Below are 13,137 nucleotides of genomic sequence, written 5' to 3'. Positions count from 1 at the left end.
TGAAGGTGTCCTCTCACCTGGCTTTGCTCCGCTGGTTTTGTTCCAGTCCATTGCTGGGCACTGTACTGGGTGCTGAAGGGGAACAGAGAGGAGGTAGATGCAGTCCTGGCCTCAAGAGGCTTACAGTTTAGAGAGAAGGCAAGTGCCTTCATTCACAGAGTGTTTGCACTGGAAGAAGTTGTAGAGATAATCTGGTCCAATCCTTTCATATTAAAAGGTGAAAGAGAAACCCAAAGTTAGTTTATTACACCAGATCAGAGAACTTGGTGACAGAGCAGACATTAGATCGCACCTCTCTGGGCCCTCTGCCTAGTCTGCTGTATCACAGGTGATTATTTTCAAACAAAAATGTTGTTTTCTTAATAAGTAAAAAGAAATGCTACAGTGGACCAGTGAACCACTTACGGGAAATTTAAAAGCAATATTGAAACCCCAGCAAAGCAAAACTCAGTTATCTTTTAGGACTAATAAAAAAGTATGATAAATATATGGAATCATGTTGAGGCATTTGAATAGACTACAACACAAACTTCTTGAAACAAATAACCTAATAACTTAAACACACGCACCAGATTCAGCACCACAGTGGAGATCCAGTATATTTAGTCTGGCAGTTGTTTGCCATTTATATCTAATGTTTAATCTCCTATTCATCATCAGTTCTGTCATTCTCATTTCATTCATGATATAGGCATCTTAAAAATCCATATTTTCATTTTTGCATGAGGTTCCATGTCTGTGTGTTTGACCAGGTATTCTAAACTGAAGTTTTTATTGTTACGTATATTTTTAAACCTAGGTCTATAAGTGGAAAGAAGCTGTGCTCTTCCTGTGGGCTTCCTTTGGGTAAAGGAGCTGCGATGATCATCGAGACCCTCAATCTCTATTTTCACATCCAATGTTTCAGAGTACGTACTTACTGCTTTGCTCTCCAGACACAACTTCGTGATGTCTTTTGGCATCGTTCTGTGCTGAAAAATGCCTCTTGGAAATTCTGGAGGGCTTTGTCTGTGAGGTCTCACCGTCTAGGTTGTATAGACATTCCTTCAGAATGAAACTCTCCTATCACGAATCCCTCTGGGATGTCAGATTAGAAGAAGCAGAAAGGTTTGTGCAATTTGTCCTTACGAAACAGTTTTTATTGCTAAAGAACATATACTCCAGCAGGAGGCTGAGAATGGGATGCTGGGGAGGATGATGCTCTTCCAAATCTTTTAGAGCCATGTGGATTTATTTGGAATGTAATGTCTATGCTGTTTCTTAAACTCTTAGGACTTAATGTGAAAGGGTTTTAGTCTTTGACCTAGTGGAAAATTGTCTGTCAATTAAGTGGCTAGTTAGAAAATTGTAGGTCTCAAAATGAATATGTCTGTAATCTTAGATTAAATATCACTCCCTCGAAAAAGCTGCCCTGTCCACCCAGACTAAGTTGCCTTTGTTATAGGTCCTTATAGAACCTTTCTTGGTCCTTCTTACTGATTATTGAATTATTTAAATATTATCTCCTCTAATAAACTCCGTAAGGGCAGGGACCATGTCTGTCTTAGTTACCATTCTTTTCTCTCTAGCTAGCAGAGTAGGTGTCAATAAATATTTTTAGGTGAATGAATCAGTGAATAAACTGAAAATGAGGAGTTCTACATTCTAGTTTCAGATCTCTTGGTAATAAGTAGGTGAGTTAACCAGTTATACCTGATTTATTATGAAATTTATAAGCTGGACTATATCAGCATATCCTGTCTTTATTTTCCACTCATGGACACATTTCAAAATAATATATAATTTTTGAAGGCGAACCCTCTGTCTCTGAGGAGGAGTGATTTCTTGGTCTGCATAATCCTGACATACTTTCTTTTCCCTTCTTGAATTTTCTTTTATTTCTTGTTGGTAGTTTCCTTGGCTATGAAGTAAATTTGCCTGGGTTTAAAATAACTCCCACTTTGCCTATAAGCTAAGAGAAAGTCAGTGAAGTTGTCCCCAAATTACTAATTTAATAATACCAGTAATCACTTGAAAGCAAGATTTATCATAGGCAAAACACAACATAGATACTTATTTTAGATTTCATTTATCAAAAAGTATTAGAATGAGACCACAGTTTCCTAAGTTTTATTTTATTTCTATAGAGAACCATTCCACAAAGGTCAAGCAAAAATATTCTCATTGTAAAGATTAACCTAGATAATGTATGTCCTAAATGGTCTACGGATGTTTTGAGGCTCGAGGAATATGCTTTTTAAGATTTGTAATTATGCCAAGATAATATGTTTCAACACTGCATTCTGTTCTCAGAAACTTTATCAGGACTAGAAATAAGCAAGGTGGTAAGGGCTCTTTGCAATTTCTCAAGGGTCAGGAGACTTGCCTTCTTAACTCTCAAGGCCTTTATTCACTCTAATCATTCACTTCCTGGAGCTGGCCTGACGCTTTAAGGTACATCCCCTCTTGGATTTATTCCCCACTCTTGCAATGTAGAGGCAGCTTGTAACATAATTTCGATGAAGCCTCACTCTGTCCCAGGTCACCTTAGAGCATGAATTAGGGGCTAGATCCTGGTCCCCCTGCAAGAGGCTGGCACCCAGACCAACTTCCACTGCCTTTGTACCCTTCTGGTACAAACATCCAAGTATATCCTACAGTCTCTTTCTGCACTCAGCCTGTGTTGGTGGAAATTCCCAATGGGTTTGTTGCTCTGAATATCACTGCCTTTAATGTGGAAATATAAAATGGAACAGCAGGCTGGGCACGGTGGCTCACGCCTGTAATCCCAGCACTTTGGGAGGCCGAGGTGGGCAGATAACCTGAGGTCAGAAGTTCGAGACCAGCCTGGCCAACATGGTGAAACTCCATCTCTACTAAAAATACAAAAAAAAAAAAAAAAGCCAGGCGTGGTGGCACACGCCTATAATCCCATCTACTCAGGAGGCTGAGGCAGGAGAATTGCTTGAGCCCAGGAAGTGGAGGTTACAGTGAGCTGAGATCATGCCACTGCACTCCAGCCTGGCCAACAGAGCGAGACACTGTCTTAAAAAATAAATAAAATAAAAAAATGGAACAGCTACTTCCTAGAAATTTTGACCTGGTAGAACTTAGCAACAATGCTGGCAAGCCTTTAAAGATTATTGATGGACATGTTTCAATTGATAACTCATTGGCCATGTGTTTATTTAAAGCCACTAGGGTTTAATGCATTTAAAATGGTTCTTCCATTTTGATTGAGAAACGGCGTATGATAGAGGTTAAGATGCTAGGCTTTGGAGTCAACTTGCTACCACTTACCAGCTCCACAACCTAGGGACAAGCCAACAAACCGCTCTGAACCAGTGTCCTTCTCTGTAAAATGCAAGGAATTAAGCTAAAATGCTAACTGTATATTTGCTTTTGCTGTTGACACCGGTGCAGCATCTTACACATAATAGATGCTCCACAAATGTGGTGATTGTAGAAGGGATTATTGTGCTATTCACATAAACAGTAACTAAGCATTATAAAGAAACAACTCCTTATGCATCTTACAATGTCTGTTCTTTTTACCCTATAGTGTGGAATTTGTAAAGGCCAGCTTGGAGATGCAGTGAGTGGGACGGATGTTAGGATTCGAAATGGTCTCCTCAACTGTAATGATTGCTACATGCGATCCAGAAGTAAGTACTGGGGAGAACGCCTCATGATGACCGAGTGTAATCATATGTCTTCCATAGGACCCAATTTAGGAATTCAAATATTTTTCCCCAGCCATTGACCCTCTACTCTGAGAGAAAGGTTTCTTAACATCTAGGTTAAAAAAGAAATTTACCACTCCTTTCTTCCTGGAAGTTACTGCTACAATGTGGACCAATTCTTTTTATCCTGAAGTGCATCAGCACACCAGCAGGTCAAAACATTGCCTGAGCTCACTACAGAGATTTTGGTGAGATAGAAAGGAGATATAAGGTCTGTCAAACACTGTTAATTCACTTGTTCAGGCATGTCTTTAGACTACTGGCACCATTTGGGGATGGTTAAATGTGGAGAGTGGCTCTCCACTGTTTATCAGATCGAGCACCAACTCATCAATGTCTCCACGCCCTACATTCAGGAGTTTCATTACGTCATATGTGCTCCCAACTGAATGGAAAGTTCCTTGAGAGACAACAATGAGGGTTCTACTTCTCTGTGGATTCTTCCCCACCTCCCACCTTTACAATACCTTAGTAACAATATGCGCTTAACAAATCATTTGCTGCCTTAGTAAGTGAGAAGCCTGCTTTCCCGTCTTGCATCAGGGCCTCCTACTGTGGACGGTGCATGTTAGTTTGGGGGGCAGCAGGGGGTGCTGTTGCCTAGCCGCTGTTGAGAAAATCTGAAAATGGCCAGTGGCTTGCCTCGGAATGTTTCTCATTCTCCATCATGAGTACAGTCCTTCTGGTGAGTCACCTAGACAGCAGAAGACCTTTTAGTGCGGATTCATCAGTCAGAAACTCTTTTAAAAAATTGAAGATAGGGAGTGTGAAATTCAAGAATGACTATTTCTCAAAGTGAAGTCACGTTTTTACTGCCTTTTTACATGGATCTCAAATCTCTGCAAGACTGAAAACTTTGAGAATAAAAATTGAAGGTAATTTGTTTTATAGCTATAGATTTAGTAAATTCAGTTAAATGTATGCCTATTAATAAAATGATGGGAAATAAAAATTTAATCAAACCCAGGTAGTTTAGATTTATAATAAATATTTGACTTGAGATCAAAACAGTTCCAACTTAGAGCCGCTGCTATCAAACTGGACTATTATATCATGCATGATATTAATTTTTATACTACATATTTTATATATTAAATATATAAATAGTATACCATATGTCATAAATATATACACACAAATGAACATATATAATGCATGTATAATAGGTAATAATTATATACATTTTATTTAAACTGGACTTTTGCTTTTATATGCTAACAAGGAAAACTAAACTCTTTTCTCCCAGATTTCAATGCGATTTTTCCTATTGTCTTCTATAAATTACTCTTTTTCTCTACCTCAGTGGCCCACAGTGAACCAGCTGAATGTAATTTATGGAACCAGAAGAGGGCACTGTTAGGTTGAAAAGTGCTGTAGATCTGAGTTTGTTTCATAATTTAAAGTGCTTGAAGGATGCCAACAGAACAAACCTGAACCCCCCTCTGGGTGACAGTGACCTCTTTTCATCTAGATTTTTTTAAATTGAGAGGTTGGGTGATTCATTGTCATTTCTTTTGGAAATTAGCTTTTTAATTCAAGACCAGGAATTTTTATCTTAAATATACAAATATAAAGGGCATTAACTGCTTTTAATTTCAAAACCATGGAGTTCCTGTAATGAGCTGAAAAATGAGAAAGTGATTTGGAGGTAGGCCACAAAAATGATTTTTTCTTTATTTTATATTTTAAATGCAGTGTTTCACCAGGATTTACCAGAGAAAACAAGGCCCATTGTTTTCTCTGCTTCTTTAGACATTCAATGAATAAATAAAAGTTATAGATGCTATAAGGTTAGAAAAATTGAATTGTTCAGAAAGACACCAAATTAAAAGGGCAAATCTCCATTGTAATCACTTTCCAATAATTTCTTGGGGTAGGGGCAGAATATATGTTTGTACATGTGTATGCACACACTTGCACACAAGTACACACAGAGATACATATAAGTATGATGTATCTACCTGGATTTGTGTTGGTTTTTATTTCACAAAGGTGATGATCATATACTCATGGTGTTCTGTACTTGGTTTTTGTTGCTGTCATTTTGAACTTAATGATATATCTTGGTAATTTTTCCAGATAACATGTTGTATCTCCTTTTTCTTTTTAATGACTTTTAAATAGCTGCATACAATCCCATTGTGTGGACTTATAATTTAAAACTAATTCTCTATGAATGGACACTTTGCTGGTTTCCCATTTTTTAATATTATTTTTAAATGAACATCCTTGTGCATATATCTTGATGAATATTTCAGAGCATCTCCATAGGATAGATTCTGAGCAGTAGCACAGTTGTCTTAAAAGGCGTGTGCTTTTTAAATGTTCAGACATCTTGCTTAATTATCATTCAGAAAAGTGCACTCTCCCTGCAAAATGCATGAGAGGAGACCCCCTTTATTTCCTCCAAGCCTGTATCAGCTCTGGATATCATCAAACATTAAAAATTTCCACTCTGCTTGGTGGGGGAAAAAATCCTCATTGCTTTGATCTGTATTTCCATAATTATGAGTTTGAACATCTTTTCATATGTTTACTCACTATTTATATTTCCTTTTCTGTAAAGTGCTTCCCTAGCCTCTGCCCATTCTTCTATTTGGCACCTGATTTGTATGAGTTCTTTGCAAATTAAAGAGATTTGCCCTTTGTTATATTTGCCGCATATTGTGGTTATTAGTTTTCCCACTCTGTGATTTATTTTCATACAAAAGATTTTCATTTTATGTAATTAAATATATATATATTTAATACACATAAGAGAAATATATGTTTCTTTTTTGGATTATAGGTTTCTTAGGAAAACTCTCATTTAAAGTGTATAAATAAATTTAGCTGAGATTTCTTCTAGAATTGTTTTTTTTTTCTCCTTCACATGTAAATATGTCATAATCAGGATTGTATTTGGGGGTAAAAAATGAGGTAGATATCTGGCCTGATTTTTTTTTTCCAGTTAGCCACTTGTATGAACATCACTGAATGAATAATCCCTCTTTTTCTTACTAATTTGAAATGCCAGCTTTCTCATAAACTAAGTTCCCATATATATTTAGGTCTATTTCTGGATATTTTATTATGTTTTATTAACCTATTTATTCTCCATTACTGAATGTTTTTAATTATTGTAGCTTCATAATATGTTTTAATATTGGGTAATAATGGTCACCTTCTTTCCAATTATTTTTTCCAAAATTTTCCTAACTCTTCTCCCATGTTCATTTTTCCAGATAACGTTAGTATCTTTAGGCTAATTTAAATTAAGTTAACATGTGACAGAGAGAATGACCAGCACATCTGAGAATACTGTTTAATTCTTTGCTGATGTCCTAAGAAATAAACATACCTTAGGAATGAATAGGTAGAGGGGATTATAATTTGGGTCGAGAAGTATAAATATGCTTGCATTGGTCAAATATATCCAAGATGCAATAAAAGAGTCAGAATGGGAAAAAAATGGCTAAAAACCATTTTTATTTCTTTTTTAAAATTTGATTTAAATTGAGAAGAGTGGAGATGGATAGATGTGAAGGGTGGTTTACATCATAGGCATTCTAAGTGAAACAAAATAATTTCATTTTGTGGAATAATAAAACCTGAATATATAATCCTATTTTCTCCAAGTAACTAGTCACATTTAAATGAAATTTTTCTCTTGAAGGGAAAAATAGCATACCAGCATATTAAAATGCAATTCCTAAAAGCAATGTAAACAGTTTTTAAGTTTGTATGTAAATGGGAATGGAAGTGCAAAACAAATTACCTGTCATGCATCAAGCCGTCACATGTTTAACTTGTGCCATTTGTGCTTGGGTGTTGGGTGACTGTGTCTTTGTACATGGTGTTCTGTTCCATCATTCACTCTTGTGAAATGCATTTAATGCAAACTCCCTGGGGTCTTTTCAAATGTTGCAGTTGCCTCATCACAACTGTAGTGCCTAAAAAGGAGAAATCCTGTGAAGGTTTCAGCAGAAAATATGGAACCCAAACAATCCTTTCTAGATAGGATTGCCAGATAAAATATAAGATACCTAGTGGAATTTTTTTAAACCAAGTTAAAGTTGAATTTCACAGAAACAATACATTTTTTAAGTCTGTGTATGTCCCAAATATTGCGGGCTCTGGATTTAACATAAGTATGTCCCAAATATCATATGGGATATGCTTATACTGAAAAGTTCTGTGTTGTTTATCTGAAATTAGATTGTACTGTGTGTTGTGTATTTATACTTGCCGAATCTAGCAATCTTATTTCTAGATCATATGTCAAATTCCTCATATTACAATGTACTTATTCTTAGAGAAATCAAAACCTAAGGAAACTGAGAGAAAAGAGATTATTTTCTTGCCTATTTGCCCCAGAGGACAAGGTAGAAAACTCGATGGAGATGCTTTGGTTTAGGGGCAATCCAGAGCATTTGATCAAACTTCACAGTGCATGTGAATCACCTGGGCATCATGTTAAGTGGGTCTGGAATGCGGCTCAAGAGCCCGGACTTCAAACAGACTCCAGGTGATGCCAATACTGCTTGTCCTGGGGCCACACTTCAAGTAGCAGGATGGGAGAAGTTTCCGGTCCCCAGGAAGAGGAGACTTTGGTAAAGGCAGTTGCTCATTAGGGAGGTTTTAAAATGTCTGAAGCGAGAAATGTTGCCTAACCACTCTTGTTTGTTGTTGTTTGTTTTAATCACAGGTGCCGGGCAGCCTACAACGTTGTGACATGGTTTTCAAGCTTCTGGATCACTCAGCATTTCTTTATTGAGAGTGTCCCCTGGCAACTACTTAACAAAATCCCAAGCTCAGGGGCTTCTCAGCATTTACCTAATTTCTGAAAGGCTCTTCTGAAAGGTGGTATCTGTTCTTTCGTAGCACAGTGTTTGTGTTTTTCCTGTTTATTGTTTTGGGTTTTTTTTTTTTTTTTTGCATTTGCACAGTATACACAAAAGATATGGGGTTGTAATGATCCTGAATAGCTCAAAAAAGGTTTTAGCATGGTCAGACAGGCTTATGGTTTAAAATGTGTTATTCTCTTCTTTGGGAATTAGCTAAATGATGCAATAAACCTGTTTTGTTTTAGAATTTCTAGGAATTAAACATTTTATGTTTACAGAATTGAGCTGCAGAAAGTGCAAGACATGCCAATTTGAGACACACGGTCTTCTAAGACTGAAGGATAAATTTAATGCATTTCAGAAACTAAACATCACAGCAAGCTCTATCTCTGAGCTATAATTTGTTTTTAATGCAGACACTAGTTTGATAATATATAATGTAATTCCGAAACATTTGTGTTACTTACCTTTGGAGGTAGAAATTATACCAATAAATTATTGCACCGTTAGTATTAGATTCTGTGTACCTTGGAAGTTATGTCATTAATATAGGCTGGTTCATCAAATAAAGCAAAACCTTGCAATATCAGCTAGATTTACACTCCGGGACGTTGCCCAAAGGTAGGAAGAAAGCAGAGGGAAATATTTCAGTCATCATTTCCAAAGTCATTATCAAAATCTGTGAGGAAGTTTAATCTTCCAAAGAGTCAATGTCAGACATCAGGCCTCTGTTGCCTGCTTCTCTCGAGGCACTAGATTAGGAGTCTTCAATAAGAGACTTAACATGAGGCATATGGAAGATGAGGCACCGAGATAAGTTCATCATTAGGTGTGAGCACTGCTCACCCTTGCTGGCAAGTTCTCCTTAAGGGCCTGAAGCACAGGTGTCCAAAGAAAAGCGTTAAGTCCATCTTAATAGAATCCACGTGGTATATGATGTGGTCAGCCCCTGGTCTGTGATCAGCAAGAACCTACAGCACAGATTATGCCCTGCCCACTTCAATGAATACCTACTCTCCTCCATTCTCCATCACTTTTTTTGCTATCAAGAACTCCGGACCTTGCCCATGGAGAAGTTTAGAGAGGAACTCTTGTGGAGAGCTGGTTTATTTTCTGCCCTGTGCGACGAGTTTCAGCTGGCCAAGAAAGGAGTCAAGTTATTAAAAAGCATCACAATGTAGATCTCCAGGCTGGTTTTTTGTTTTTTGTTTTTAAGACTGGGGAAAAGGGGACTATTTATTCTGCCTTAAATCAATGGCAAATAAGTCAAGATGACATTTTGTGAATGTAGACTATGGATATACTCCTAATAGATTGATGTAGTCATAAAAGGGGGTCAAGTAGATGTTTTTCTGTTATGTAAGCAATAATTTTTCTGTGTCTTACTGAGTATGGCTAGCGATTATTTATTACATGCTAGATGGGTTCTTTGCATGTGGGTTCCATATAGGTGCAGAAATTTCCTCAGCCACTGGAGGGATTTCCACCATGTTTGTCATTTGGATGAGCTGTTATTAGATTGAAATCTACACATCATTTCATTAAAAATTGTGCCTTAGAAAATGCAAAGCTGTTGCACATGGTGATAAATTATGGATGCAGTACATTGAAGAGAGATGAAGTCACTTCCAAGTTTCCAAGACTTCTCATGGAGGTGTTTGCTGTTTTACAGGAAAAAATAAAAATAAAAAAAGAAAAAAAGAAAAAATTAAAAACAAAAATTGTTTTGAAAATGTACAGATCAAGTCCAATATTTTGATTATCCACCTGCATGTTTTATTAAATATTTTGATAATGTGGATGTTTACACTTTGCATGATATTAGCAGAGTACCACCAGTAATGCACAAACATGTATAATATGGTCATTCATAACCGATTTTTATAGAATACTTTTTACATGTGCAACGCCATCTGTTATGTAAGGATTACATGAATATTGCACATTCCTTTCTGGTTTCACAAACCCATTTATACATATTTCTTAGTGAGGCTCATTGTACATGTATTGAAGCTAGAATCGAGTCAAGAAAAATAAAGCCCCATTCTCCAACTGCAAAATGTGCTTTCCCATAATGAACACTAGTCACCAGCACAGAATAATCTCCAACATTTTCTAAATTCTAATTGCCAACTGTTTCTATTTATATTTGATTTATATTTCATTTGGAGTCTGTTACATGGCAGCTTAGGCAGACTAGATCTTGTTTTTTCCAATGCAGCATAATGAGTATGATCTATTTCTTTTCAAATAATCTTTGAGATCCCAGGAAAAAAAAATGCTCTGCTCCATTGAGCTATAATGTAAATGTGTTTGTTTAAAAAACAGATGAGGCAAGTGAGTGATTTATTGTTCCTGAGGAAGTATATCTGATTTTTTTTCTCATACTCCAAAAGCTAGTCCCTACTCTTTAATAAAAATAATGGGTAACTTTTTGTTTTTCACTAGCGAACTTCCGTGACGTTTCCTTTCTATGTAGTGTGATTAATGCAATACATATTATAGTTATCTATACACAGTGTAAGATTTAACAAACTGAAATGATCCACCTCATATGTGAGTCCGTCCAAAAGATGTTACTGCTCTGGGTGGGCCAGTGTTCTATATCGGTTATACTAACTTTCATTTAAAGTATTTATTCTAAAATGCCTCTGAGAAACAGTAAAAAATAAAAACAACAAGTTGTCTAAAATGCAACAGCTTTTATAGTAAATGTACATTTATAAATAAAATACTCAAATCAACTTTGTATCCCATTAATTATTTTTGGAGGGGTGGCAGTTGGTTTTCTTACGTGGGGAAGGGACTCAAGCTTTCTCTTGTAGCCTTTGGTCCAGGGTTACATAGACAGATGATGGCAGTGCTTGATGTTTGCATGTACCTATTGATGCATAGTTGAGGCCAACTATTGAAGGCAAACCAAACTTACTGGCTGGTTTAGGGGTCACTGAGGAATTGCCTTCTGTAGAAGGGTTTAAGCTCCTGGAGATGAGACACATGATAACCAGCAGAGGCCATGCAAATGCCAGTGAAACTTGTCTGAAACAACCAAATGATGGTCAGCTCGCAGCACTGGCTAGACAAAAACAAGGCAAACTTCCTTTTTTTTTCTTTCTTTCTTTTTTTTTTGAGACAGGGTCTCACTCTGTTGCCCAGAATGGAGTGCAGTGGCGCAATCTCAGCTCACTGCAGCCTCGACCTCCAGGGCTCAGGTGATTCTCCCACTTCAGCTTCCCAAGTAGCTGGGATTACAGGCATGTGCCACCACACATAGCTAGTTTTTTGTATTTTCACTAGAGACAGGTTTCTCCATGTTGCCCAGGCTGGTCTTGAACTCCTGGGCTCGAGCAATCCGCCCTCGTCCATCTCTCAAAGTGCTGGGATTACAGGCATGAGCCACCGCACCCAGCCAAGGCAAACTTTTTGAAGTCCCTGTATTCTGCCACTTTCCCCAGCACTGCCCCGATGTTCCCCACTTATTATATATGTAAGGTGTGTTTACTAAGGGCCTTTTCCTCAGGTGTGGAGCCAGGGAATCTGCTGTGAATCAGTAGCATCCTGCTGACACTGTTGGCTCTCTGAAGTACACATGTATTCTGCCTTGCACTCTGTTCCAAATTTGAAGGTGGTGGCAACACTAAGCAAATCCCCTGAAATTTTCAATTGTTTTAACACGTGATACTCTTTTTTTTTTTTTTTTGACGAGGTTTTGCTCTTGTTGCCCAGGCTGGAGTGCAGTGGCATGATCTCGGCTCACAGCAACCTCCGCCTCCCAGGTTCAAGTGATTCTCCTGCCTCAGCCTCCTGAGTAGCTGGGATTACAGCCGGCCGCCACCACGCCCAGCTAATGTTTTGTATTTTTAGGAGAAATGAGGTTTCATCATGTTGGCCAGGCTGATCTCGAACTCCTGACCTCAGGTGATCCACCTGCCTCAGACTCCCAAAGTGTTGGGATTACAGGCATGAGCCACCGCGCCCAGCCAAGATGTGATATTCTTTTTTTTTTTTGAGACAGAGTCTGGCTCTGTCACCCAGGCTGGAGTGCGGTGGCGCGATCTCGGCTCACTGCAAGCTCCGCCTCCCGGGTTCACGCCATTCTCCTGCCTCAGCCTCTCCGAGTAGCTGGGACTACAGGCGCCCGCCACCACGCCCGGCTAATTTTTTGTATGTTTTTAGTAGAGACGGGGTTTCACCGTGGTCTCGATCTCCTGACCTCGTGATCCTCCCGCCTCGGCCTCCCAAAGTGCTGGGATTACAAGCGTGAGCCACTGCGCCCAGCCCAAGATGTGATATTCTAATTGCCACCACGCATTGTCTTCTTTTTGCAAAGTTTGGTGGACGGTTAGTAGTTGCTGCTGTTTGCATGGAAAAGTGGATTCTTCTCATAAGAGAGTTTTAGTAACTATCAGGTGAACTTAATATTTTCATTGTTATTTAAATGAAGGCCCATTGAACTAGGATGCATTTCAAAACAAAGACTGTTACTCTAATATGAGGTCTGCGAAAAATATCTTTATTCAAAAACAACCTTGCCTCAAGGTTGTTGAATTAGCTTTCTTTCCATGGACTTTCTTCAAGATCTAAGGACT

General features: G+C 38.0%; 1 protein-coding gene across 12 annotated transcripts in view; it reads left to right on the top strand.

Moving 5' to 3' along the window:
- Window positions 1–11,292, top strand: part of LIMCH1 (LIM and calponin homology domains 1) — a 344,933-nt gene extending 333,641 nt beyond the window's left edge. For all 12 annotated transcript variants that reach the window (XM_058430309.1, XM_058430308.1, XM_032135896.2 and 9 more), the window contains 3 exons: window positions 800–908; window positions 3,542–3,644; window positions 8,410–11,292. In XM_058430309.1, coding sequence (XP_058286292.1) covers window positions 800–908; window positions 3,542–3,644; window positions 8,410–8,435 — 238 coding nt within the window. In that variant the 3' untranslated portion in view covers window positions 8,436–11,292. The remainder of the gene's footprint in view (window positions 1–799; window positions 909–3,541; window positions 3,645–8,409) is intronic.
- The last annotated feature ends 1,845 nt before the right edge of the window (window positions 11,293–13,137 follow it).

This window comes from Hylobates moloch, unplaced genomic scaffold, assembly GCF_009828535.3.
Source record: "Hylobates moloch isolate HMO894 unplaced genomic scaffold, HMol_V3 SCAFFOLD_17, whole genome shotgun sequence".
Classification (NCBI taxonomy): Eukaryota; Metazoa; Chordata; class Mammalia; order Primates; family Hylobatidae; genus Hylobates; species Hylobates moloch.
This window is presented reverse-complemented; position numbering and strand designations above follow the sequence as displayed.